Source organism: Stylophora pistillata, chromosome 2 (genome assembly GCF_964205215.1).
Source record: "Stylophora pistillata chromosome 2, jaStyPist1.2, whole genome shotgun sequence".
NCBI classification, from domain to species: Eukaryota; Metazoa; Cnidaria; class Anthozoa; order Scleractinia; family Pocilloporidae; genus Stylophora; species Stylophora pistillata.
Genome location: NC_142520.1, coordinates 37,199,509 through 37,227,466, shown reverse-complemented (window position 1 = coordinate 37,227,466; position 27,958 = coordinate 37,199,509). Strand labels below are relative to the sequence as shown.

Sequence of the window (27,958 nt, the reverse complement as noted above, 5' to 3'; positions counted from 1 at the left end):
CATTTGTTTTATAACATAACACTGATACATTATAGCTAAAGAGTTCCCTTTTATTTAACAAATCGTACGCGACCAGAAAAAAACAAGCGCGCGCGGAAAAATAGTCTTTGCATTTGCTCACGTCAGCAACGTACACCCATGGGCAAATGGGGGACGCTAAATTGACCAATCAGAGCGCGCGCTTTACTTTGGTTATGTTATAATTACTTTTCATGATCCATCGGGAGACTCCGATCGATATGAGGGGCTATCATTTTAAATATCATTCTAATCAAATAACCAAATGCAAAAAAGGTCTTAAAAAAAATCTGTAAGTTTGAGATTTTGTCCTGTCTTTCAGATTTTTAATTACATTGCAGATGACTTTTAATTAATTAGATGATGGATTTGTGTGCCACCAACGTTTAAATCGGCTGATAATATTAACGAATAGGATATAACAGGTTAATTACATCACATGTTAAATACTTTATGCAGAAGTCTTGCGAATAAATTAATATGTCCTCTTAATGCGTAAAGTAAATATACCTCACACTCATTTAGTAGCACAGTAACGCATAAAACAACTCGGTGGCATCAAATGAATCAAAGAATATTGAAATACAAGCAGTGGCCTTTCGCGATTCTTTGCATAATTTTCTGTATGCAGCTCTTCCTAAAGTACCCGCGCCTACAAATCGATTTATGAAAAGTCAGTTCTCGTGGAACTGTTAGCTTGATATTCAGTCTGCACCACAGTAGCGTGAGTAACAATTAGGTTGTATTTTAAGTTCGTAGATAAGGTAGGATCCACAGTTTTTTACAAATATCGCGTTTGAGTATTTGCATCCGGTTTGAAGATCACTAAAGCAGACCGTTCTTAAAACTTTACCATCTTCCACTATAGGATGAGTACCATCCAACCAGCCTGACCAGACGGTGCCACATCTGTCCGCTGGCACACGAGTTGTAGGCATTTTTGTTCCTGCAGCTCCCACAAAACGATACCATCCCTCAAAGAGTTGGTTGTCACACAGCACTGCTGCAAAATTGGTTATGTAACTGTTCTTCCTATTGGCATCATCGAGTATTGAGTAATTATAACATGGGTCAACTGCGAAGTTAAATAATAAACTTGACGTAAATTAATTCATCACTGTTGCGACTATAACTAATATGCAAGAAATCCTTATGGTTAAGGAGATTGAAGCTATGCTGGGGCCTGGTCTTGCTGAGGTTGACTACTAAGACCCCCAAAAAGGCTGGACTAAGACGTTTCCACTGTTATTATGAATTGAACTTTCCACGCCTTCTTTCCCGTCACTTGAAAAAAAAAACACCTTTTGGCAGATTGTGTAACAATAAACAAATAATTCGCAGTGAGGTAAATCCGAACGAAACAATCTTAATCCTACGGACAGCATTTTGTGTCAACTTTGTAAAATTAAGAGCAAGACTTCGTCTAAGTTAGGCTGGTCACAGTTGTTTAAAAAATCTCCCGTGTATTTGTGCGAATAAGAATCATATATTGTACCTCGGTATGATTCAGAATTTTCTACCTAAGCATTCTACCTGAGTGTTCATCCCTATTAACTCCATCAATCCTAAAAATTACAATTTCCTTCACTGTTACAGATTAGTTAAAAAAAAAAAATCCCTCTTATTCACTTGCCAAGTTGTTGTCGGACAGTTTGTTATTGGACAGTTCAATAAGCCAATCACATTCAAAGTTATATAGTTTAAATCATCCAACTACAATCTTCGTTCCGTACGCTTACTTTGTCAGTCGTTTGATGCCAATTTTTCCTTTTCTTAATTACTTGGCTATTCTTCTTTTCTCGGAAATTCTAATCTTTAAAAATTAATTGGTAATCATTTTAGACTTCCTGTCATCCAATTCGGTCTATAATCATAATCATGATAAGCAAATCAGACTCCTACTGCGCAGTTGTCAGATTTTGTTCTCACTCTATGATATCATACCGAATTGGACTCCACTCTGCCTAATTACCAGTACTTATAAAAACCATAAGTGTTGGAATAGTAAGAAGTATTTGATATCACTGCAAATATTTTCATTCTTTTATTTTCACGTTAATTAGTCTTCTGGCCTCGACAACATATTTAAAAACAATATAATCCTTCAATAGCCCATTTCCTAAATACCTTCGGCCTCTTTTTCAAAGGGAGTCCTGGTGCAATCCTTTCATCTAATAATACGTTTTTATTCACAAGCAAACCATTCATTTTCAAACGAATGGTCGACTTCCCCCGAGCTCAAATCCATGGTTCTAATCCGTAAATAGCCATCTGCCCTGAATCCTCCCGGTTGAGATTTTAACCACTATGATAAATTTAATCATTGTCCTCAGTTTTGTTTTTGTTTATTATATAAAACATGCCAGTGAAAGCTGAGATCTCAGTGCTTTTTCTTTCTAATGTTAAGGGCTCCAATAAAAGAAATCAATTACCTTCACAATTGCGTCCGTTTCCAGTATATCTGAGCTTACAGGTACAAATACACGATCCGTTGGTGTTCGATGACATTTTTTTCATATGGACACACGACGAAGAAAAACTCAAAAAACTTCTTTAACAAATGTAACTCCTTTGACCCACACATCAAGTTTGAACAAACCACATCAACTACAATCATCCCTTTCCTAGACTTTCAAGTAATCATCAAAAACAACGGCGAACTTAGCACAGACTTATAAACAAAACCTACTGATACCCATCAATACCTAAACTGGACCAGCTGTCATCCACGACACACTAAAACATCCATCCCATACAGCTTGGGCATTGAGGTTACGACGCATGTGCTCTGACAACGAGTTTTTTGAAAAACGAGCACTTGAGCTACACAACATACTGCTTAAACTGCCTAATCAAACTAACACTACAAAAAACACATTATTTGCTCTATTTAACATCAGATCCGTCAGAAATAAAGCTATGGCTATCAAGGATTATGTTGTGGATAACAACATCGATATTCTGGCACTTACGGAGACATGGCTTCGTCCTGGAAAGTACGATGAGTTAGAAATCGGCACATTGTGCCCTTTTGGCTATAGATTTCTTCATGTTCCAAGATTGCATGGCAGAGGGGGAGGAGTAGGCGTGCTGTTTAAAGCCAAGCTCAGAATAAATTCTATACTTACAGATGACTTTCCATCTTTCGAACAGCACTCATCTGATCAAAAGGTGTTATTTTCTACCGTAAATAAGCTCTTGCAGAAATCAACTCCCAAGAGGTATCCTATCTGTCATGACAACGCAGCGCTGGCCAATTCATTTGCTGATTTCTTCTCGGAGAAGATTCAAAAAATCCACTATTCACTGTTAGCTAAACAAGATGCAATCAGCAATGATCTCACTTTGGAGCCACCTACTGAAATTTCAACGTCATTCTGTGATTTCGTTGGGGTAACAGAAAAGCACATTGTGGACTACGTCGCCAAATCTTAAAGGATGCATTAAAGTGCTACTTCCAGTTATTAAGAAGATTGTTAACATGCCACTCGATACAGCTACTGTACCTAAATCCCTCAAGATTGCTATTGTCTCTCCTCTCCTAAAGAAGCCCGGTTCTGATCACGACCAGTTTGCTAATTTTAGACCAGTATCAAACCTAAGCCGTGTCTCTAAAATCATTGAAAAGTCTGTGGCGGTTGAACTTACCGATTACATAACGAAGCACTACTTGGGTGAGATGTTCCAATCTGCCTAAAAAGTTTTCCATTCTACAGAAACCGCCATAGTTAAAGTGCAGAATGATATCCTACGCGCTTTGATACAAACCATTCTATTGTTTTGCTACTACTACTACTCCTACTACTACTACTACTCAACTACTACTACTACTCAACATGCAATTCTGGATATTCTAAATACAATTCAAAACAACATTGATAAAAAATTATATTCCTGTGGCATTTTCATTGACTTGAAAAAGGCCTTCGACACAGTTGATCATTCGAAATTGTTGCATAAATTACACCATTATGGAATTAGAGGATTGATTAATGACTGGTTCTCATCATACTTGTCTGTCAGGATGCAATCAACCCAAATCGGTTCTATTGTCTCTAGCAAAGAGAGAATAGTGTGTGGAGTCCCTCAAGGTTCTATACTTGGTCCGCTTCTTTTCTTAATTTATGTCAATGACATGCATCGTTCCTCTAAAAAGTTTGACTTTTACCTATTTGCTGATGATACCAATTTACTATATGCAGAAAAAGATCTAAAGAAACTTGAAGTTGTCGTCAATGAAGAGATATTAAAGTTGTGTGAATGGCTGAATTCAAATAAATTATCTCTTAACGTATCCAAATCTAATTTCGTTATTTTTCATCCTTATCAACACAAACTATACCGAGAAGTAAACCTTAAAATACTTGATAATAACTCGGAGCAATTGGTATCTCTTGAACGTAAGACATATGTTAAATACCTAGGTGTTCTCATTGACGGTAATCTCTCCTGGAAGCATCATATTAACTACATTTCCACGAAAATAAGCAAAGGTATCGGTATTGTTGCAAGGCTAAGACACTTGGTACCGCTCACTACTCTTATAAACATTTACCGCTCGCTCATTGAACCGTATATTTCCTATGGTCTCGTTGCTTGGGGCCAAGCCGCCAATACTCATCTAAACAAAATCGTCATTTTACAAAAGCGGGTTCTTCGTCTAATGCACTTTTCCGATTATACATCTCACAGTGCTCCTCTTTTTAGTCGTTCGGGAATTCTACCGATAAAAATGCTTTACTTCAAATTGGTTGCCTCTCTGTTACATGACATCAAAAATCGCTGTGCTCCTCTCAATATTTCTGAACTTTTTACTTACTCTGAACAGGTTCATTCCTACTCTACTCGTTTCTCAGTAGCTGGAAGCTTTTATATAAAACAGGCGAGAACAAATCATCAGTTGTTTTCCTTTTCTAGAGTTGGTGCGAAAATATGGAATGGCATCCCCCCTGAAATTCGTAAGCTAAAGAAAGCACCTTTTAAACGTGAGCTAACTCACTTGCTTTTGAAAATTCTTGAAATTGAGGAGATGAATGTTGACTTGCGCTACCTTGACCTTTCTAGCTTATATTTGTATTTCAACTGATTAGCTTTCTCTTTGACCTGTTAAAAACTCCCTTGTGTGACTGGCTCAGTTAAAACCTTTAACATGATTATTACTACTATTATTTATTATTTATTTTTATTTGCTCATTTATTTATTTATTTCATTGTTGCGTGTGTGTGTGCGTGCGTGTGTGTGTGTGTGTGTGTGAGCCTATACAGTGTCTGTTTAGGTAGCCCGCCTAGAATAGCTTTGCTAACTGCGGGCTACAAAAGCCTTTATTTCTTTCATTTTAAAAAAATAAAGTCAATGTTGTTGTTGTTGTTGTTGTACTATTAGACTTATCTGCGGCCTTCGATACGGTAGACCATTCTTTACTGTTGTCAAGACTAGAGCAAAGATTTGGTGTAAAAGGAAAAGTAATCCAATGTAAGTCTTATCTCATAGACCGTGAACAGATTGTACAAATTGAAAACTGTAAGTCAACGTTACGCAAATTGGTACATAGCGTTCCACGAGGATCTGTTTTGGGCCCATTATTGTATGTACTATATACTTCTCCAATAGCTGATATTATTAAGAGCTATGGTCTACAATATCATTTATACGCTGATGACACGCAAATTTATGTGTCTTTCTAGTCCAGTTCGCAAGATGAACTATCAACAGTTAAATCTAAAGTGGAATTGTGTGTAAAACACATTGATTCATGGATGATATTGAACGGCTTGAAGCTCAACCAGGATAAAACCGAATTGTTACTCATCAGTTCCAGGTTTCGTCAATCTCCTATACTAAATTTTTTTGAAGTTGGTGATGAAAAGATTAGCCCAGCTCAATCTACAAGAAATTTAGGAATGTTTTTCGATCAACATCTAACAATGGAGGAGCAAGTTAAAAAGTCTGTCAGGCTTCGTACTATCACCTAAGGAGCATAAGTAAGATACGAAAATATCTCAGTCCGGAAACTGCTGAAATTGTGATTCATGCTTACATTACATCTAAATTGGATAATTGCAATTCCCTTCTCTATGGACTACCTGACCATGTGATTAACAAGCTACAGTCTATACAGAACGCTGCTGCGCGAGTTATTACTTTGACAAAGAAATGGGAACATATTACACCTGCATTAAAGAAACTTCATTGGCTACCTGTTAAGTATCGCATTATCTTCAAAATACTTCTACTTGTCTATAAAGGTCTACATGGCTTTGCTCCAACTTATATTGCTGAACAGTTGCATCAAAGGAATTATGGCTCTCGTGTACTGCGTTCCTCATCACAAATGCTCCTGATGGTTCCAAGAACATTTCGAAAGAACTGTGGTGACCGTGCCTTCTCCATTGCCGGTCCCAAGCTTTGGAACGATTTACCATATTCCCTGAAAACATCTGAATCTGTTGCAATTTTCAAGAAGAACCTTAAAACATACTTGTTCAAAGACGCTTTTTAATTTACGATTTTTTATAATGTAATTGCTATGTTAATTAGTCTATAACTTTGTAAAGCGCTACGGAGAACTAGTCGAGCTTAGCGCTATATAAATGCTTTTTCATTATTTATTATTATTATTAAACGAGGATACAGGAATAAGTTGATTAAAGAATGTATCATGAAAGCAAGGAGAACATCAAGGCAGGGAGCGCTCACAAGCAAACCTATTTCCTCCACTGACCGTGTACCACTTTTAAAAACTTACAACCTAGCACTGCCAAACATCCACAGAATCCTCAAGGAACACCATCAAATACTCTTGACATCGTCCAACACTCTGGCCATATTCAAGGAACCACCTCTCGTTACCTATCGAAAAGGGCGTACTTTAACACAGATGCTTACCCAAAAAAGACTGCGATCGCCGATGGCCACTGACACAACCCCCTCCACTGATGAATCCCCACACAATATAAGCAATCCACACATTCAAGTTCCATCTGACGCTACTTGTACAATCTGTGGCCGATCATTCCAAATAAACAAAAATCTCAAAATTCATTTCTCTCACAAACATAAAAAGCAGAAACCATTGCAGTTTACTCGTCCCGGATTCTGGCCCTGTAGGGCTGACATAAGATGCAACTGCTGCAAAACATACGGGAAATTTACAGGGACAGTTAAAAGGAGCACTACAGGAGAAACGATAACACTGCGACAACACAAGTCATGCAAGACTAGCAATGCGATATACGTGAGAGAATGTAGCAAATTGCAACGATCAGTACGTAGGTGAGACAGGTCACCCAATTTACCATCGTGGCAATCAACACCGTAGCGACATCAAAGGTGGACATAAAAACATACCTCTGTCAGACATTTTAAGAACTGTGGAGCCGATAATTTTAAACTTACGGTTATTGATAAAGTTAGAAGTCAAAATCGAGAAATCAGAAAAGCAAGGGAAAATTATTGGATTTTAAGACTCAATCCTACTATCAATAAGCTTACTACAAGAATTATAAATATTTTAATTGATCTATTTTAGTCACTAGAACACGTTTCGCTGTTATCTATTCTCTTTTTATATTATTACGTCATGACATGTTTATTGTTGACACGAATTTCAAATTTGAATCTTGCTCATGTAATTTGTATGCTCCTGAGAAAGACCGAGACGGTCGAAACGTCGAGCTAATAAACCAACAAAGCTACATTGGAGTTGGCCTCTTTACCATCACATTTCTGCTTTTATATATATATTGGAAACGTATTTCAGGTCTTCAACCCTTTTTCAATATTTGTAGTAATATAGTAGTAATATAGTAGTAAGAGCCCCGTAGTTTTGTAGTTAAAGACGTAAGCTAGTACTCTACAGTACTTAATCTGTGACCGATTATTCTCGGTCTCCCTAATCTGTTGTCTTAGCTTGTTTCATCAATTAAAATTGCCATCTCGGTATATGTCAGCAATACGACTGAGTGGAGTCCAATTGACTCTGTACTCAGACAAGCAATTGCACGACCGCACAACTGGCATCAGACAAGCAATTGCACGACCGCACAACTGGCATCTGATTCGTTGATCACGAAATTATAAATGTTGAAATCCGGCCGGTGAGAGCCATTCACGTTCGAGAACTATGTTACAGTTTTATTTTTCAAAGCTATCATTTATCTCTGTGTCATGATATAAAGGTTTTTCATTTTATGCTTTACAAAAATAAATACTGGAGGTGAACAGGCGTCTCTGAAAGAGGCTATAAGTAGGCAACGGTATCCATGAGAATAAGCATGGATAGACAGTGGTGCTCAATTAACATGCTAACTTGTTAAAAATGGCTGTTTGATCTTAGAGCTATTCTGCCTCGGCATGCCAAAGCAGGCCCATTTGCCTGGTAGGGGAGAGAAGTAAAAATCAGAAATGCGCTAGCGTTTGTATGCAGATCAAGTTTACCTTGGCATGACGATCCGTTTCCAGTGTATCTTTCCATACAGGTACAGTTGTGAGCGCCCTCAGTGTTAGTGCAGTTAGCATTCTCGTCACAAACATGGCTTCCATCGCCGCATTCATCTATATCTACAAGCAAACAATTACAAGGCAATTAAGCGATTCAATTCGCGCAAAAGTATTTGTTTAATTAGCTCGTAACATATTTATGCTAATTTAGTGTTACATCTTGCCACAAACTTCATTTTTTATTTCTCCTTGACAATGGCGTCATGATGACACCGAAACGTCGGTTTTTATCGTTAGTTTTTGCTAGTCTTTGAATTAAATGGAAGTAAAATAAAAAAAGGGGAAAGGAAAGGAAAGAAATCTGCCTCAAACATAACTCGTTTGTCACCTAACAATAACTTCTCAGGTACAATCGCAATGTTCGTGGAATAGACATGATAGAAAAAGTTGCAATACTGCAATTTTCACTTTAAATAGCAACGTGGTGCTTGAGATATATAGGCTGTGGACGATAATTTCATTGGACACGTTGGCACATTTATGCATAGCAGACAGCAGTTTCCTCTACAGTATCTTGGCAAGATTTTCCAGCTCCTTTGTACCCTGCTATACAGGTGCAATTATGAGCGCCGTCAGTGTTAGTACACATCGCATTCACATCGCAGACATTGCTGTCATCGCTGCACTCATCGATATCTGTAAACGAAAGTGACCTGTGAAAGGTGAATTCAGTGCAGTGGAAAGAAAATCTGCCATGGTCCCAAATGACGCGAGCAACAATTTGCTTCACTCTTAGTTAACTCTTATGTACCTTGACATGACCGTCCTTCTTCAAGGTATCCTTCCTTACAGGTACAGTTATGAGAGCCATTAGTGTTGGCACAGTTCGCATTTACATTACACAAATGACTGCCGTTGTTGCATTCGTCAATATCGTTAGAGGAAACCCATAAAATGATGATGTAAATTGGAATAACAGTGTTCATGACGACATTAGAAAGTGCAAATAGTGTTGATGGCAATAATGATGGCACTATATGGATTAATGTGGTATTAGTTAATGTCAAAGGCTTTTTCTTCACCGCTGCACTAAAAAAAGATACGCGCATAACACAGTATTACACACGAGTCCATTTTAGCACACTGATGCTCAATACAATTCTATTGTTGCACTCATCATTATGGGGTATTGAGGCTTTGAAATGATTAAGGCGTAATTGGTAGCTTGATGAGACAATCACTCAGTTTATTATTGAACACGAGCGATATTACTCAGGCAATAATCAATGCAAAACTTGATTTGCTAGGAGCCAAAACCTATGTAATGCATCTGGACATGACATTTGCTACCTTTCTATAATCAAGAAATGGATAGATATTCTATTCTTCTCGGATAAGGACGAATAAACCGTAGGCCCCGTCTCTTGCAGGGTTAGGGGTAGGAGACGTTAATTCCCACGCACGAGATTACTGTGTGGTGGATGTCCTCCCCTAGGTGGGATGGGTGGGTGTTGGCCCTGAAAAGCCCCTATGGGGAGTGGTCAATTAACCTATGTATGTATGTATGTATGTATGTATGTATGTATGTGTGTATGACTGTCTATCCTCAATGTGTCCATTCTTACAAGTACTGTTATAAGAGCCATTTGTGTTAGTACACTCTGCATTCATATGACAAAATTAAAATGGCTGTTATCGCTGCACTCATCGATATCTGCAAACAAAAGGGATCTGTGACGAGCCATTAACTGTAATGGACGGCTGAAAGGCTTGCAAAGGTACTAAGGTAACCACGGAGTATTTTGCCTTATCGTGTAATGCCTACTTTAGCAAACCTTGGCATGACTGTCCGTTTCCAGTGAATCCTTCCTTACAGGTGCAATTGCGAGAGCCCTTAGTGTTGGTGCAGCTTGCATTCTCGTCACAAACATTGCTTCCTTCGCCGCATTCACCGATATCTAGATGAAAATAAACGCAAAGTAATCATATGGAAAAGAAAAAAAACGGAAAATGGAAGGGAAAGAAATCTGGCTCAAACATAACTCGGTTGATACCTAATAAGAACCTCAGGTACAGTCCTGATATTCGTAGAAAAGGCAAAATAAAAAAAGCCGCCACACCGCAGTTTTCATTATGATGAGCAATGGGGTGCTTCAGATATACAGGCTGCCATATATGCATGGGAAACAGCAGTTACCTATATAGTACCTTGACAAGAGTTTCCATCCCCATTATACCCTTCCATACAGGTGCAGTTATGAGAGCCACCTGTGTTAGTACACATTGCACTCACATCGCAGGCATGGCTATCATCGCTACACTCATCTATATCTGTAGACAAGGGTGATCGGTAAATGAATGACGAAACTATTTGGATCAAATTGCATTAATTTCAATTTTTTTTTGCCACCTCTGCACTAAAAAAGAACATGCATGACAGAGTGTTACACATGAGTCAGTTAGGCACACATTAATTGATGCTCAATAATATCATATTGTTGCACTCATCAGTATAACGTGATTCACAAGAAGAAAGTGAAAATAATCGAAACAAATAAAAAAACTTATAGGGTAATTTTAGTGTACCTGAGCATAAGTGTCCATCGCCAGTATATCCCGCTCGACATGTGCATTTGTAAGATCCATACGTATTCGTACAGTTTGCATTCACATCGCAGTCATTGATATAATCTTTACATTCATCCATATCTATAATTTAGCAGGGAAGCACTAGCCAAGTAACAACAACAGAAAACAGGTGTCTATGCTAGAACTGATACTAGCCAATGATACTAGCTAATGATAATGACAATAACAACAATAATTATAGTAAGGATAACTTAAGGAGGCTGCTAAGACTTACCCATGTTAGCCATATCGCAGTAAATCAACACTGACTTCCCAGTACCAGTTGGATCCAGCCAATAATTGCCACTGATGGCGGTTTTACCTTCACTCGCCTTTGCTTCGTGACAAGACAATGCTGGTAATTCAGGGATAGAACCCAAGGGAGCTGCGACGAAGATATGTTTTTTTTTCATTTATAAGTTGCAATTTCTTAAAAGTGAAGCACTGTAGAAACAAGCAGGTTCCTGCAAGGTGCCATGGCCACAAGTTTCAAAAGAATACTAATCACAAGGATATAAAGATATGTAAAGTCTTACCTCTGCCGTTCAAGCGGCGAATGTAAAACCATCCAGGTACTGAGAGGAAATTCTCTGGTCTCGCCTCTTTGGTACGCTTATTTATTTCACATATTTGATATTTTCGATTGTAGTTATAGCTTTGGCACCTGACCTCTTTTCCGCATTTGACATCGCAGAGGTGAGGAGCCGCTACTGACCATCTTTCGAAGACAGGGCGCTTGAGAGCCATACCTTGTATGTTTACTTCTGACCTGCATTGATCATTAGCTGTGACAGACTTCACGGCAAAGGCGAAGAGGAGGGACATTAATTGGCGGAATATCAAATACATGCTTCTCTGCTTATACAGAAGCTGAAAATATTATAAATAGAACTCCATAAGTAGATGTCACATTCTTCTCCTCTACCAGTCTATTTTGAATGGAAAAACCGAGTTTTGATATAAGCCTGGCTGCGTATCAGATGAATGCATACTAATTATAATAAAAGTTGCGAAAACTAAAGATTGATAATGTGAGTACACAGTTTACGTGATGCTTCAAAAAAGAATCTTAAGCACACTTTTATCTTGTATTAGAGTATTGCTTTTCTAGTGAAGATGATTTTAATAAATTAATGAACTCTTTGTTTCATGCACATCATTTTGCCATCTCCACCCGCAAATAGCAAAAGCTAGACGAGGCGGGCGGAGAGGTAAGGTTACAGCAGGCATAACAGGTAATATAATAACTGTAAAGTAACAATCTAACTAACTAACTAACTTATAATCATTGTAATGTAACTAAATAAACTATCTGGATAAATAAGAATTACTGAAAAACAAGCTAAGGTTACAAAATATACAGTCTTACAGAATAATATTATGTGAAGGTGTTGTCTGATCGTCCGGGTGAGTGAAGTCCTGAGAAGGAATGTTGTCGGTGGTAGTGAGCTGACGTTTCCACAACCTGTGCGGAAGTCATCATCAGAGTCAAGTGAATGATTGTTGTCAGTAGAATGTTCTTATTCCAGTTCGTGTGAAATGATCGGTTGGTTTTGCCGTGATGTTATTGGCTGTAAGACTCAAGTGACGTAAGTCAGTCGTGATTGGTCTATTTCGATCTGTCGGTAAAGTTAGGTCGTTCTTTTTCGGTCGTTTGTGATGTTTATGTCGTGAATGAGTCGTTTGTATGGAGCGGGTAGTTGTTCACATCTGTTTATGGGAGTCTGTTCTAAGTTAGTAAACCAGCTTTCCAGAGTCAGTCGTTGAAAATAGTCAGTGCTGTAGGTTAGGCATTGCGCAGAGTCCCAGTCAATGTTGTGGTTGGTAAGACGATGGTGATCAGACTGTTCAGATACCTGACGACTACAAACTAGTGTCATTTGATGTGAAATCACTGTTCACAAGTATTCCACTTCAATTGTCATTACGATGCACTGAGACTGCAATCCGACAATCTACCGACCCACTACCGCTACCGACAGACGACATCATGGACTTGCTAAACATTTGCCTAACGTCTACTTACTTTCAGTAAAACGGTAAACACAACAAACAGTTACACGGCACTGCCATGGGGTCTCCAGTTTCCGTTGTTATAGCAGAAATTGTGATGCAGAACATCGAGGAAAGCGCCCTTTCGACTTGCCGACACAAGATACCGCTTTGGTTACGTTACGTTGACGACACATTTACCGCCGTTCGACACGATGAAATTGACGCATTCCACCACCACCACCTTAACGAACAAAACACCGACATACAGTTTACCAAAGAAGTCGAAGAAAATGGCAAACTTCCTTTTCTAGACTGCCTGGTAAGCCACAACGACAACTCATTACGGACGACAGTTTACAGGAAACCGACACACACCGACAGATTACTAGACGAGTCATCCTACAACCCTACATCACACAAAGCCACAACTATCAGAACTCTAACACGACGCGCACAACTAGTATGCGACTCGACAGATAGCTTATCTGACGAGAACAAATACCTTCACCGTGTTTTTACGAAGAACAACCACAACAACGACTTCATCCGACGAAACACTCACCGACCCACTACCACTACCGAAACAAACGACACCGAAACCCCTACGACTACAGCAACCATACCGTACATAAAAGGCATGTCTGAAAACCTTTCGTGCATCTTACTACCCTTCAATATCCGCGTCGTCCACAAACCCATCACCACACTACGTCAGTTACTAACCAACTCACAACAAGACAAAGACGAACCGAGGAACAGACAGGGAACGATTTATAAGGTCAATTGTTCCGACTGCCAAGCCTCCTACATCGGTGAAACTGGCAGAAACCTCACAACAAGACTGACTGAACACAGACGGGCGACGAGGAAAGGTGATGTCAGCGATCACATTGCTGATCACCATCGACTTACCAACCACAACATTGACTTGGACTCTGCGCAATGCCTAACCTACAGCACTGACTATTTTCAACGACTGACTCTGGAAAGCTGGTTTACTAACTTAGAACAGACTCCCCTAAACAGATGTCAACAACTACCCGCTCCATACAAACGACTCATTCACGACATAAACATCACAAACGACCGAAAAAGAACGACCTAACTTTACCGACAGATCGAAACAGACCAATCACGACCGACCTACGTCACTTGAGTCTTACAGCCAATAACATCACGGCAAAACCAACCGATCATTTCACACGAACTGGAATAAGAATATTCTACTGACAACAATCATTCACTTTACTCTGATGATGACTTCTGCACAGGTTGTCGAAACGTCAGTCACTACCACCGACAACAGTCCTTCTCAGGACCACGCTCACCCGGACGATCAGATTACACCTTCACATGTTACCCCCGGGTTCAAGCCATTTACTGCAGACAGGAATTAAGCAATTTCCGGAACATGTAAACAAAACCTAAAAGCTACCAGACAGGACAAGACGATGCATTCTAACCCGAAGGAATGATTAGTGTTCCACTATGCCTTTAGTCAAATAGTTAAGGTTGAAGTCAGCCAATAATAGCATTCGAAACTGAAAACAAATTATAAAATCAGTGATTCATAGTGTTAGAATAGTCACAATTGGTCATGGACAAAGATCTGCAAAAAGGCTTTACAATCTAAGTCGCGTTACAATTTCTTTTACAGGTCAATCTGAATAACTGAATATTCTTTTTTCTTTTTTTTTCTTTCTCTCCTTTTATTTATCTTTCGCCTTCTTTTATTGCTATTTATTGAAGCTCTCCCTTTTTACACTTCGTTTTCTTGTTATCCTTTTTCTAACTATTATATTTGCCACAGTTAATGCGGAAGTTACGTATGACAATGTTGCGTTACTTTATTGAGAAAGTATGTAAAAAGATGGCCTCTAGAATCGCAATACTGCGTAAGATTCGAGCCTGTTTACCTCTTAAACAGCGACTTCAGTTTTATAATAGCATTATACGCCCTGTTATGTCTTACGTTAGCGTGGTTTGGGAAAATTGCGACAGAGTCGGTTTATAGGGTCTTAAGATTGCAAAAACGTGCGGCAAGAGTTATTTCTTATGCCGATCGCACGATACCATCAGTTGCTTTGTTTAACAAGCTAGGATGGATTCCGTTTTATGAGCAACATAAGATAAATAAATGCATAATAATGTATAAGCGAATTAATGGGCGTTTGCCGAATTATCTAAATGAACACCTAATTTTGAATAATAAGCGGCACTCCCGCAACACTAGATATTCAAGCATTAATGCTGTATGTCCTAAATACAAAAGAGAATCAGAGGGAGGACGCTCTTTCGCTGTTTTGGCTACAAGACTGTGGAATAGTATACCTATTGAAATTAGGAAACTAGATTCTATAGCATGTTTTAAGAAGAACATGTTTGCCTAGATTTTTAAGGAACAACAATGTTTGCATCATTTTACTATTTAATAATATTTTCTTAATTGAATCTTGTCTTATTTTAAATGCTTATTTTAAATGTTTACATATTTTAGCTTACATATTTATCTTATTGTATATAGTTGTGTAATCTGTGAGGGCCACAAGTTTATTAGCCTCTGGCTATTAAGTGCTACCCTCTTTAAATAAAGGCTTTCATTCATTCATTCATTGTCCGAGTTTTTGCGGGGCTCGGCCCGAAAGCTAGGCCCCGGATGACCACAGATGGCTACCAAGCTCAGCGTGATGACCATAGCTTTCATGCAAGATTTTCACGGTGTGAAGAGTGTCATTCGCAACCTCACGGACATGGATACAGCTTTTAAGGTCTACGAGGTGACTGCCACGGTCAAAGGAAACAGGAGTAAGTTTTTGTTTTGTTATACATTTGTTTTGTATAATTCTGTTTAAATAATTCGGTACTCCGGCCACCATTGTAGTCCATTAAATTATAGTTTTTGTTATTTTTCGATTTAGCTTTCGTTACCACACACTCGCATGCATTTGCTTTTCAACACCTAATCAGGGTGCACTGTGATAGAATTTGATCTTAAAAACTGTGTACGTAACGACTCTGTGAAGGAACTTGTTATTCTACGCCGTGACGCGGTATTTGCAAAGCTGCAGTAAGGTAGTTCTGCGACCACCATTATGATTACTAATATTAATATTACAATTGGTATTGTTATCATTATTATATCGTTTTTGTTTATTCAGAAGCTTTTTGCTCGTGCAATGACCATTTTTTATCATGAAATCGCATAGCAATTTTGCTTAACATCGCCATTAGCTTCACAACTTGTGGCCAAACTATCGCTCTTTCTTTGTCTGTCTGTTCCTTTTAAGTTTAATTGTTGTTTTTGTTGTTGTTTGTGTGTGTGTGTGTGTATGTGTGTGTGCGTGTGTGTGTGTGTGTGTGTGTGTGTGTGTGTGTGTGTGAGGGGGAGGGATGGGGGTGTCTGATAGTGTTTCTCGGGCTTAATATTATTTTATCAATCCTCTTTGTTTTTTTTTCTGTATGTCTATTGGTGCTTTTTGAGTAATCGGCTTTTGAACTGACAGCTGCCTTTGAAGAGTGCATGGAATAGGTCAGTTTCATATTAAGAACATTATGTACAAATATAATTGAACAACATATAAGCTAATTAACTCTGAAACATGATATATTTCTTCTATTGTTTCCCACATTTATAACATTTTCTAAATAATTTACCTGAATCACTAAACGGAAGGTGATTCTTTTAACATAATTTATTATTTATACATTCTGGACACTTGTTTATCATGCCGTTCTCTGCGGCACTTGAAATATCGTTGGCTTGTGCATTATGATAAAAAAAAAAATTCTCTTCTGTGGTCCGCTCGGATAAATTTTTGGTTGTAGAGTATTCAACAATCAACTACTTCACCTTTTGCAGCTCTGATCTGACTAATGTGGTGAAAAATAAATTAATCAATTTTCATCGACTTAAACTTCTCTATGATGCTATATGAGTAAGTACATTGTCTAATTTTTAAACTAGTAGGATGGCACTGGAACAAGCGTAACACGAAGACCTTCTACCTTATATTTTACGTGTACAACATTCAGGTGGGTCTCACCATTACCTCAAGGATAGTTAATCCAAAAAGGACTAAAACTCGTTTAAAAGTCAGTTAAAGGGTTTACAGTCACCACCCAAACAATTTTTTTCTAGGTTTTCCAGACATAAATTGCTCTAAAACAAACTGAGCAACATCTTTTCTGTTGACCTCCTCGAGCGCCACAGCTAAATGGGAAATCATTTGAGCTCGGCTCAAACGACAACGAGTCCTCCACATGACTAATAATTTAAAAGCCTTCTCCTGAGGACCCATGCTCAGTCCAGAAAGCTCACCAAGATCCTTGTCCCCCACCCCAAGGAATGTTCCGAGCTGAGACCACTCCTCTCCATTCAGTTTATAAGCAACTCGCCGTAGTTCGCGGTCGCTCAGACCATCTGTGAGAGATAAGTAAAAGAAATGGAAAAAAAGAAGTGTCTCAATGCTATTTTTGATTTAACTCATTAATGGCCCCTGCCCATCTTAGGGGCACGACCAACGTTTCCCACTGAGATCTCACCCATTTCAATCGCTAATTATTCTTTCCCTCTATGCCCAAAATGATACATCTCGTCATTTGATTCTTCGACAGCTTCAACTAATTCTATATATATGAAGCCTTTGAAATTGTATATTTTTCTCTATGGGCCGGTGATTATGACCGACTACATTGAAATAAATTGTACCCTTTAGTAAAGAACCTGGAAGTTGGTTCTACACTTGGGGATAATCATGATCGATAACCCATACGTGACATCCCGAATTTGCATCTATTGCAATGATTAGTGGATTAAGAATTGTTAACAAAAATATGTTTGAAAAACACACCGGATTGAGCTGTGTCGCTGCCTTTCCCTGGTTTTGGAGATACACCTCCAGCTGAATCATCTGAGTTGGAATCGAGACTTATCATGCTACCATGGTGACTTGACGTTTTCACATTAATCAATTCTTGTTCTAGTTTCCTCCGTTCAGTTTCTGCTTGGCTTAATCTCTTGTCCATTACACTCTTCATTTGACGAATCTTTGAAAGGAAACAGTAATTTCGATCATTCATTAACTTTCTGTTGGTTGAAAAGGGATGAAGCAGATGTTTATTTGATTCCCAATATTGAAGCGTTTTGATGTTTTCAAGGTCCTCTTAAACTGAGTCACATAGTAGAAGCATATATTCAAACATAGAATGACAGACTTGGATTTGAAAAATGTGAGACTTAACGTTCATAATGTAATGTGGATGTACAACAACGGGCAAACACGGGCTAATAAAATTAGTGGTGGACAACAGCACTCATAGTCAAAAAACATTCTCGTAAAGTGATTTTCATAGGGTTTTAAAAGTGCTTTCCCTAAGAAAGATATAATAATACTTACTCTAGGCATGTCGTCACGTGAAAGCCATGTGGTATGCAAGTTTAACTATGCATCAAAAGGTGTAAGTTTGAACCCTGCCCAGGGTCATTGCGTTGTGTTCTAAGGTAAGACACTTCGAGATGGCATCACCCTTTCTAATCAGGAATATGATTATGTACAACCTACGTGTGCGAAAGAGTTGACAAATAGCTGGCTACCCGACTATGATGGACTAAATCAGTTACCGTTTTGAAAAACTATAGAGACTCCTTGTGCTTTAAGCGATGGGAATAGGAGTGAGCTTCAACAGCAATAGGACAGTGAGGTCGTGCATGAGATGATAACTTGATGCATTAATCACAACGAGTGGTTGATAATAACTTACTATGTTTTGAAGTTCAACTTCTTTCTTTTGCCAAAGCTGTTTTTCCTTGTTGTGTTTCTCCGATAGCTCTGAATGAAGCTCCATGCACTCTTTCCTGGTATAAAAAGGAGTGACATTAAACTTTTCAGAACTTCACGCTGTTTATAGATAAGTATTTTTGTGAATAAAAATAAAAGAAAAAAAATACCTCAAACGTTTTGTCCACTTTGCCTCGACTTCGTCCAGCTCTCGCTTTAGTTTGGAATTGTGACTGTTTCTTAGATGTTCAAGTTCAGCCTGGAAAGAATAATTTAAGGGAACAGTTTCCATGTTGAGGTCTCTAATGATGACTTCGGTAATCTCTTACTTTCAGGGCGAATTACTCTAAAAAGTGTACATGTGCAGAAAAACTTTTTAGCCTTTCAATGATTCTCTGAATGTAATGTCACGAGCTACATGATAAACCGACGGTTTAACTTCTGTAGAATCAACTAACATCAAAAAATACGCAGGACAACAGCAACGACAAAACGAAACTCGTATAACTATTACCCTTGGTTAAACTAACCTCGGATTCACGAAGCTCTCTGATTTTTCGCAGAGCAGACAACAATCTAACGATCAAACCTTCAACCGGAAAATGCCACAACAGAATTAAGAAAGTTTTGAGTTAGTTAACAGTTTCTCACCTCAAGCTCAGATACTTTGTGCTTGGTCTTGCTGAGTTCCTCATCTAATGCATTTATCTGCAAATCTGACTCGTCGTACACTCCACTTCTCGATCCATTTACCACGTTACTCTTCATCTCAGTCAACTCTCTCACGCGTTTCTCCAAAAGCTCAGTTTTCTTATTCTTGGCAGAAATTTCTAGAATGAGTTCTTCTTTTTCGCTTTTTAGAAAGTTGTTTATGGCTTCTAATGATTCCATTTTTTTTCTGCGATGACGCAGGTATTGGCTCCTTTGCAAGTTCTTTCAGCCGTTTGTTCTCTCCCTCGAGTCGTAAAATTTCCAATCTGAAGTTTTCTGCGTCGGAGGAAAATTTCTCCCCTGCTGCGTTTCCTGATGAGGATTCTACTATTTTGGTGAGCAGCACATCAACTTCCTAGTAAAGAGGGCGTGAGTGCATTATGTTACGCACTGAAAATTATTTGCTAAATTTACGGAAATCATCAGTACGAAGTGTCCCTGGTGCTTTGAGCTGAATTCGAAATGAAAGGAAGAGAAAGGTGAAAAATTTCCGTGCAAATGACTAATGCTAAGACCATTTTGGAAAAATAAATAAAGGTGCAAAGGAAAATGATTTGTTTTGATCCAATTTTAAGTTCCCCCCCACCCACCCCGTGGCTGTTCTATGATTTTCTTTTTTTTTTTTTTGAGGAGAAGAATGGTTAAAGTACGTTGGGTCGACTCTTGGGCAACCCTAGCTAGTGTCAGTAATTGTGCAATAACGCGTTCGTTGTATTAGAGTAACTGTGCATTACGATAGATGAGCGCACGGACCTAAATTTTAGAAAAGGGTGGCTCAAAGGATAAGGTTTCCGGTCAAGTAGCAACTAACGTTTTTGTTTAGCATTTACAGTGCTTATAATTTAAGTGCGATTTTGTAGATATAAAACGATAACTTTACCACTAAAGTGCGTTTCTTCTATAATTTAAGTGCAATTGTGCAGATAAACAATGATTACCTTACCACCGAAGCGCGTTTCTATAAGTATAATCCCTTGAAGGTACTTACTACCACATGCTCTTTACAGAAATTATTAGAATTAATTGCGTCTTTCCTAATGTTTATTGCAGCTATAGTACACATTTTTAAAGGTGTAGCTTTTACAGTGCCAGTGCCATTAGCTTACGGTTGCGTGCGTGGAGTGACAAGGTGAATCTTCCAGTGGTTGGTGCAGGTGCAAAGAGGTGCATTACGCTTCGGTAACCAACCTGCTCCAATTGGAATATTCTTCGATTTTTCTTTACCGTTTCTCGTGCAACTTGTAGTTGTTCCTCGCCTGTTGAGCCTTCCCTTCGCTTATTTCCACTCCACTGTGTTGTTATTCTGTGAGCCTGTGTGGGAAAGTCTACAGAATCTTGCTTCTCTTTGAAGATATCCCGTTCTTTCAGGATTGAAATACTCTCCACGGATTAAATCGACGAAGTTTAAATCTTGATTGAGCGTTCAGCCCAGGTCTTCCGTCTGATGTAAAAAGGCTTTTTCTAGCTACCAGCTCATCTCTCTCTTGATCAGCAGTTGACTGCATTCGTTGCATAAACTCGATTTTAAGAAGCAAATCTTTTTGCTGTTGTTGAAGCTGTGTCAAGTTGTCCTTGTCTGAAGCTATTTCGTGAAGAGCCTTTATTTCTTGCTGTTTAGAGAGGATGTCTTCATCAGTAATTTCTTTACCGACTAATTCTTCAAATTGCTAAAAGAGAATAAGAGCTGATTAACTTCTTATCCAGCTCGAATTAGGCCACGTATGTGATGCTGGCAATGTTACTTAATAAAGCATCAAAAATCTTACTGCTAAGAAGAATCAAATGTATAGGAAAGAAACAGCTAGTTCATTCCGTGGAAAATATATTCACTGAACTTAGGTACTACTAAAACTATCTTACCTTGATTTTTTGTTTGCCTTTCCTTGGTTCTTGACATTCGCGCTTCAGCTTGGAATTCTCTTGCTGTAAGAGCGCATTTTCATTTACCATTCTCTCTCGCTCCCATATCAGAGTTCCAACTAGTAACTTGCAAGTACCCCTCGTGGGGTTTAGACACATTTAACAAAACCACTGTTCATTATTGATTTAAATCTGGTATCCTGGCACCAAAATAAAATTAACATCCAGCAGACAAAGTTAGGAGAGAAAGCTACAATATTCATTTCTTAGAAATAATTCTCTAGTAGAGGTTTATTAATGATACTCATAGACGTACAGGCACCTTTGGACTTGGAGGGGGGACTGTGACCTCCATGCCTGAAAAAAATTACACAATTTCCTAATGTGTTAGCATTAAACTGATGTAGAACTGCCTTAAAATTGATTGTACTGTTGCCTGAATTCTAAGCATTTCGCCTGACAAATGTTGAAATTTTTTTAAAATTGGGGGGGGAGGGGAGATTTGCAAATAACCCATCCCCCAGGATTGTAATGCCTCTAATGCTACCCTATAATTATTTTAGGAATGGTCTATAATAGTCACAATGCATGTAAACAATTTGTTCTTAGTGTTTGAAAACATTATCAGGCCTCTCACCTGACTTGAAATACTCTGAACAGAACATGTTGTAGGAGTGTGAGCCATGCGAACCCGTTGGAAGCTTAATTGGCTTTGGAGCTGCTTGTACTCCAGAACTTATCTTTTCCTTTTGTCTAGCATTTCCAATCCATTTCTATATAAATGTATAACATTAAAATAAAGTATTTCAAAATGCCTTAAGCTAGAATAGCAACCCTTCCCTTTTTGCTCTCTTTCCCTTGCTGGCCCTATAGAGGCCCAGCCAGGGTAAATTCCTACAATGGACATGGCCCAAAAAGTAGCGATAGCATGTATATGAAAGTCTGAAACATTTAAGATCTTGTTCACCAAACTTCCGACAACAACAACAAGGTGGAGAAATATAGACAAAATAATGACACCGTAGCTTTTTAAATTGAGACAAGCAACACAGGGAACCCCCTGGCAGGACCTGACCCTATTTAAATACCCATGCAAGCTGCACGCAGAAGCTCTGAGCTTGTATACTTTACTTGATCAATAGATTGTATTCAATCCAGAACAGAATGATTGGCCGGCAAAAAATTAATAAAGGTAGATCTTCTTGGTATGTACATGGATGTTGAATGGATGATAAATGTAACATTCAACCACTCTAGATTGAGGATGTAACCTAAACTTCGAGCCAGGATTCGATCGTTAGCTATCAGGTTACCTACTATTAACACTTTCAGGTTAGCCTACTTTTCAGCTCCAATTAGCCAAACTTGTGCTCCGGTTAGCCTCAGAGCACTCAGGTTAGCCTAACCAGCTCTTCTGTTGGCCAACAGGGCACTAGGGTTAGCCTACGTTTAACTAAGGCTGCTTACGTTAGCTCTCAATAGGGTAACACAAAATAATTATTCTTTATAATTTATAATAACGGATGAGTAAACGCCTATCTTCTTTTACCGGTATATTCTTGATCATTGATTATACTGCAGACTGCAAGCGTATTTTCGAGCATAAAACGGCACAAAAAAATTATTTAAAAAAAAGGGAGCTTCCTTTTAATTAACGAGGCAAACAAGAACCACAACGCCTCATTATGAATAGCACAATCGTACAGTGAACTTCCTTGACCTTGGTATATGACGGGCAAAATTCTGTTTAAGAATCAATACTTCAAAAGATAAGTTGGTGCAGTACACAGAGTAAGGGAAGTATAATTCTGAAGAACAATATACCGCTACATCGTTTACATAATTATGTCGGTGCGCTTTGAAGAAAGAAGCAGTCACCACAATGATCGCTATTATTATTCAACGAGATGTATAAAAGTGGCGGGGTATTCCGCATACATGAAACATGGTAGTGTTTCAGTCCAACTAATAAATATCTTACCGTTACTTGATCAATAGTCAGCCCCAGTTTCCTCGGCTGCCACATCAATCTTTTCCGTATTACCAGAACTGCATGTTTTCATGCCGCCGTCATAATATTCTTGTAGTTTTGACCTTTGTACATCGCTTATTTTATTATATGTTCTTTTGCGAGCTCTACTTGTATCCTTGTCAGTCATAGTGACGAAGAAGCGCCAAAAGTACACGACAGAGCCGATAGTACCTAAACGTCCAAACCAAGAAGAGCTAGCGAATTCGTAACTATTCGGTAAAGGATTTCCCCTTACACATCCGAAGTCAAGGGATTTGATTGGTCGAAATGTTTATACATATTTAATGAGCTACTGGGAAGACTTAGATTATCATTTGAGACGGCTTGAACCCACTGATCTAAATTTAGATTATATGGGTGTTAGCCATTTAGATTGTGTAAGTAGGGTGAATAGGTGCACGTTGGCGATGAGGCTACCATAGCAGATCATTGTATGTCATATGCTTTGAGTGATTCGAGTTACAGCTGTTTTCAGCAGAAGTGCCAACATACCCATGGGGACCACTGTTTTCAATGTGAAGAGTTTGGTACTGTTCTAGATGAGATTCAAGGGGCTGTTGAAGAGGCTTCTTTTCACACGAAAGATGATCATGACGAAGCCATCTACTTGGTAAAATACAGCAAGGACGTAATTCATGCTTGGAAGGCTCACCAACTCCGTACAGTGAGGCAAGACCAGTCTAGATTGAAGATTCTCAGAGAGCTAGATAGTGGTTCAGTCCTTATTACCCAGGACTGGGCCATGAAATTTCTACCGCGCAAGTATCGTGAATCTCAGTCAGACTGGTTCGGTAAGCGCGGCATCTCTTGGCATATATTCGTTGTCGTGCGCCGCCGAGCTAACCAGTTTGAGTCACAAGGATTTGTACATATCATCCAGAACTGCACCCAAGGAAGTTCCTCTGTGGTCTCCATTATGGCACATATCCTTAGAACTTTGAAATCAGAGCACCCAGAAATCAATCAAGCATTTTTTCGTCAAGACAATGCAGGGTGCTATCATGGCACTTATACTATATTGTCAGTGCCAACAATAGAAAAAGAAGCAGGAATTCACGTTGCTGAGATAGGCCTCTCAGATCCCCAGGGCGGAAAAGGGCCTGCTGATCGTATGGCTGCAACAATTAAAGGACACATAACACGATTCATAAACGAGGAGAACAATGTTACCAATGCGAAGGAAATGAAAAACGCGATTCTATCCCATGGGAGTCTACCAGGGATTCGTGTAGTGATGTTAGACAGTCTTGGGGAACCAGAAACTGTTCCCCCAACGCAACAGAAGATTAATGGCATCAGCAAACTGAACAACTTCAGATTTTATCCCGGTGGAATGAGGGTGTGGCAGGCATTTGATATAGGCCCCGGCAAATGCATCTCTTTGGAAGGAACAAATGGTAAACCTCACGTTCTCTTCTATATCCAGTTTCTAGCTATAATGTAGCATGATCTCTTTTTAGTTTTGAGACTGAAAACCCCAGCGAGGGAAAGCTTGAAATCAAGATCACTTAAAAACATCAAACCTGTCGTCAGTTTTATTTAGAACACAATACTAGAAAAATAAACTTTTACTATGTGAATCGCACGAAATCTCACTCTGGATAATGGTTAGGTGTGTTTGATTTTGTTGTTAATCTTTGATATTATTATTTTCCACAGAACGCCATTACCAAAATATTTCGGTTACTTTTTCCCCCGGAGAATTTAAAGAGATCGCCCCAAGGAGAAAACTTAAAGAGCCCACTAAAACTTTTACAACGGATCCCGCAGAGGAAGAGGACCATGGCCGTGAAGCGAAAGGCGATGGTCAAGTATTTCCATGTCCAAAAGAGGGCTGCACACGTAGTTTCCAACGGCACTCTTCTCTGGAAAAGCATCTCGCGTTCGGAATATGCACAAAGACGGTTGAAAGAGAGACACTTCTTCATAAAGCGAAGGTAAGTATGCTGCAAGGCTAGTGGAAGGTTCAAGTTCCGTGCCAACTATTCCTCTACTTCCTGAAACCTGTCTTCGTAGCACTGGATATGTGACACCGTCGGAAGGCTTCGCTTTAAAACAAGTTAAGAAAGCTTACGGGTTTAACGAAAAGCAACGAGAGTATCTGACTGCTAGATTTACCATCGGACAAGAAAGTGGCAAAAAGGTCAACGCGGAAATGGTTGCAACAGAAATGAGAAGAGCAAAGGGATCGAACGGGGAGCGCTTGTTCAGTGTCTCTGAGTTTTTGACAACTCAACAAGTAGCTTCATTTTTTTCCAGAATGGCAGCAAAAGTGAAACAGCAGACAGCCCCCTGCGCACAAGCTGTAACTGAGCAAGATCTGGTTGCTATGGAGGAAGAATCTAATTTTTCAAATGCTAGGGAGTCTATTTTTGAGCAGTTAAATGTAACTCATCCTATTAATTACCAACAGTACAACATCTGTTCCATAGTCGAGAGTAACACACTCAAAAATCTCAAACTTGCAATCTTAAAACTCCTTTGCGAGTTTCAATCTTGCATTACCACCTGGGGTTGATCAGAGAAGAAAGACATCTTACATCGCTCTGCTCGAAGACCTTGTTAGATGCTGCTCTTGCAGTGCAGTTTATAAGGCAAATGGCCAAAGGCAGCTTAAAAAAATTATATGAACGTTGATATAAAACGAAAGGCAAGGAACATATTTTGGATTGGAGGAGCTATTGTAGTTCCCGCGTAGTGTGAGCTCATCAGCACCAACTTACCTATGAGGGTCCTGGGGCCTCCCCTCCGAGGAGAGCTTCCTTTTACCTGTTTCTTAGTGCGCCTTTCATAGTAGAGAAAGACTGCTGATAGGGTGTCCTGGGATATGCTCCCCCCGCAAATTTTGAAATCTAGAGCTTCTGAAGACATCGGAAACACGCTTCAGTCCTACGAAAAATTTGTCAATTTTTTATTACAAGATTAAAATAAATAATAATGATAATAATAAATTGCTCTTGGTGGGGCTACAGCCCACTCAACCCCATAGTTCCGCGGCCCCCGTATTAAAGGCGCAAGCCGGAAATGAAAAAGTCCTCTTCGAACGGCATTAGGCAGTCAGCCTGGAATCAGACAGGATCAGGCCGGCTGAATGTTTTTCGATAAAGACTCATAAAATAATTGATAAAAATAATGTAAAACGAGATATATAGGACTGGATGCTTTAGAATGGTGTTTTGACGAAAAAAGGATCGTGTCCGCTTTATTCGGCAACTTCACCTTTGATCCAACGTGACAATTGTCACGCAATAGAAACATTTTGCTTTTCGTCAAGTCAGTATCGAGAATTAAAAACAAAAAAACCATTAGTTTAAAAAAGAGTTAAACGCTATTAAATACTGGTCTTTATTCTTGTAAATTTTATGTTGTAGCCGTCAAAGGAGCCCTTCCTACACCAGAACCGTCAGGCGGTAAGATTTCTACAACTGATTTCCATCATGCAAATTCGTGACTTCTGGCCACAGTGCGTCGCAAAGCTTTATGTTTTTCCAGCACGTTTCTGAGTTACCCAAATTTTTTATTTCATATTTTCTTAGTATAAGGACCAAACTTTGTGCCAGCATGTAGTTTGACATGATGCCACACATACCAAGAAGCGTTTTGAAGGCTTGAAGTTGGTCGATTTTTCGCTTTTTGCAACAAGCGCCTAACAGCACTTTGTTAAAAAAATCATGTGAATTTTAAAATTAAACCAAAGCTCCTTAAAATTCCACAAATAAAAATCAAATGAATTATATACTTTGAACTAAAAACCCCCAGGATTTCTTAGGAAACATCCTCCTTCAGTACTAGCACGCTAAAGTTGCTCAATTTTACTGTATTTTTGCATAATTAATTAAGTAAAAACCCGAATTTTCGTTTTTCCCCATTTCCTCGGACACATTTGATTTTTCAAACTTTGAAATATTTTTTTTGAATATATCTCCCTAAAGGGGTTTACCAGGTAAATCATCAGAATTTTTAATTCTTTTAGCCTGGCCAGCGATTCTCGATATTTACAGTCACGACCTCTTAAATACAAACTCTTAAGGACTAACAAAGGCAAATACTACAAGTTTAATGTGTTTATTTTTTTCTTATCTAATAAGGAAAATTTCTAACATTCTTTGAGGGAACATTCTTGCAAATTAATCAATAAAGATGTAGAACATCGATTACTTTGTTATGGCGTAAAAAAAATTAACTTCATCCGTTGAACAGTTTTAAGTTGATTGTAAAACAGGTCTATCTCCTTTTTTTTTTCTTTATTCTAAGTTTTGAATTTTTTATTTTATTTGCTATTTTCTTAATTCTGGATTTTTCGTATCAATACTCAACTGAGTATTGATGTATTCTACACTCACCATTAGCTCCAGCTTAAAAAAAGCGTTGTCTTCAAGGATGAAAGGGATCACACTCATCTCGTAAAGCAAGATAATAAGAACGCATAATACGTTATTGTTCCTCACAACTTACGCAGTTATCAGCGCCGCAAAGAGATAATTAATATTATCAACT

General features: G+C 38.7%; 4 protein-coding genes across 6 annotated transcripts; 1 reads left to right on the top strand and 3 right to left on the bottom strand.

Moving 5' to 3' along the window:
* Positions 1-29: 29 nt before the first annotated feature.
* Positions 30-11,935, bottom strand: LOC148739339 (uromodulin-like). Of its 3 annotated transcripts, XM_088751211.1 has the most exons (7): positions 11,623-11,935; positions 11,322-11,471; positions 11,045-11,167; positions 10,667-10,789; positions 9,061-9,154; positions 2,451-2,479; positions 30-1,093 (listed from the first exon to the last, which is right to left on the bottom strand). In XM_088751211.1, the coding sequence occupies exons 1-7, from the start codon at positions 11,933-11,935 to the stop codon at positions 723-725; spliced, it is 1,203 nt and encodes a 400-aa protein (XP_088607337.1). In that variant the 3' UTR covers positions 30-722. The 3 variants fall into 3 exon arrangements, with proteins under 3 accessions (XP_088607337.1, XP_088607336.1, XP_088607338.1); XM_088751210.1 differs by lacking the exons at positions 2,451-2,479; positions 9,061-9,154 and adding an exon at positions 10,294-10,416; XM_088751212.1 differs by lacking the exons at positions 2,451-2,479; positions 9,061-9,154; positions 10,667-10,789 and adding an exon at positions 10,294-10,416.
* Positions 11,936-16,659: 4,724 nt separating this feature from the next.
* LOC148739338 (uncharacterized) lies at positions 16,660-19,891 on the bottom strand. The gene is made up of 5 exons (XM_088751226.1): positions 19,510-19,891; positions 19,029-19,117; positions 18,842-18,935; positions 17,932-18,127; positions 16,660-17,501 (listed from the first exon to the last, which is right to left on the bottom strand). The coding sequence occupies exons 1-5, from the start codon at positions 19,747-19,749 to the stop codon at positions 17,194-17,196; spliced, it is 927 nt and encodes a 308-aa protein (XP_088607352.1). The 5' UTR covers positions 19,750-19,891; the 3' UTR covers positions 16,660-17,193.
* Positions 19,892-20,046: 155 nt separating this feature from the next.
* LOC148739337 (uncharacterized) lies at positions 20,047-23,056 on the bottom strand. The gene is made up of 2 exons (XM_088751253.1): positions 21,430-23,056; positions 20,047-21,236 (listed from the first exon to the last, which is right to left on the bottom strand). The coding sequence occupies exons 1-2, from the start codon at positions 21,586-21,588 to the stop codon at positions 20,934-20,936; spliced, it is 462 nt and encodes a 153-aa protein (XP_088607379.1). The 5' UTR covers positions 21,589-23,056; the 3' UTR covers positions 20,047-20,933.
* An 838-nt stretch (positions 23,057-23,894) lies between these two features.
* Positions 23,895-25,979, top strand: LOC148739336 (uncharacterized). The gene is made up of 3 exons (XM_088749462.1): positions 23,895-24,858; positions 25,121-25,398; positions 25,875-25,979. The coding sequence occupies exons 1-3, from the start codon at positions 23,895-23,897 to the stop codon at positions 25,977-25,979; spliced, it is 1,347 nt and encodes a 448-aa protein (XP_088605588.1).
* The last annotated feature ends 1,979 nt before the right edge of the window (positions 25,980-27,958 follow it).

Coding starts and splice junctions, on each gene's coding strand:
- LOC148739339 (XM_088751210.1), bottom strand. CDS start 11,935: ATGTATTTGATATTCCGCCAATTAATGTCCCTCCTCTTCGCCTTTGCC. Junction 11,168..11,321: donor CTGCGATATGGCTAACATGG/GTAAGTCTTAGC, acceptor GCTAAATTATAG/ATATGGATGAATGTAAAGAT. Junction 10,417..10,666: donor GGATGGAAACTCTTGTCAAG/GTACTATATAGG, acceptor ATTTTCATCTAG/ATATCGGTGAATGCGGCGAA.
- LOC148739338 (XM_088751226.1), bottom strand. CDS start 19,749: ATGGAATCATTAGAAGCCATAAACAACTTTCTAAAAAGCGAAAAAGAA. Junction 19,118..19,509: donor ACAAAGTATCTGAGCTTGAG/GTGAGAAACTGT, acceptor TATTCTTTCCAG/GCTGAACTTGAACATCTAAG. Junction 17,502..17,931: donor CAGCGACACAGCTCAATCCG/GTGTGTTTTTCA, acceptor TATCTCTCACAG/ATGGTCTGAGCGACCGCGAA.
- LOC148739337 (XM_088751253.1), bottom strand. CDS start 21,588: ATGTGTCTAAACCCCACGAGGGGTACTTGCAAGTTACTAGTTGGAACT. Junction 21,237..21,429: donor AAGGCAAACAAAAAATCAAG/GTAAGATAGTTT, acceptor ATTCTCTTTTAG/CAATTTGAAGAATTAGTCGG.
- LOC148739336 (XM_088749462.1), top strand. CDS start 23,895: ATGTCATATGCTTTGAGTGATTCGAGTTACAGCTGTTTTCAGCAGAAG. Junction 24,859..25,120: donor CTCTTTGGAAGGAACAAATG/GTAAACCTCACG, acceptor TATTTTCCACAG/AACGCCATTACCAAAATATT. Junction 25,399..25,874: donor CACTTCTTCATAAAGCGAAG/GTAAGTATGCTG, acceptor AATTACCAACAG/TACAACATCTGTTCCATAGT.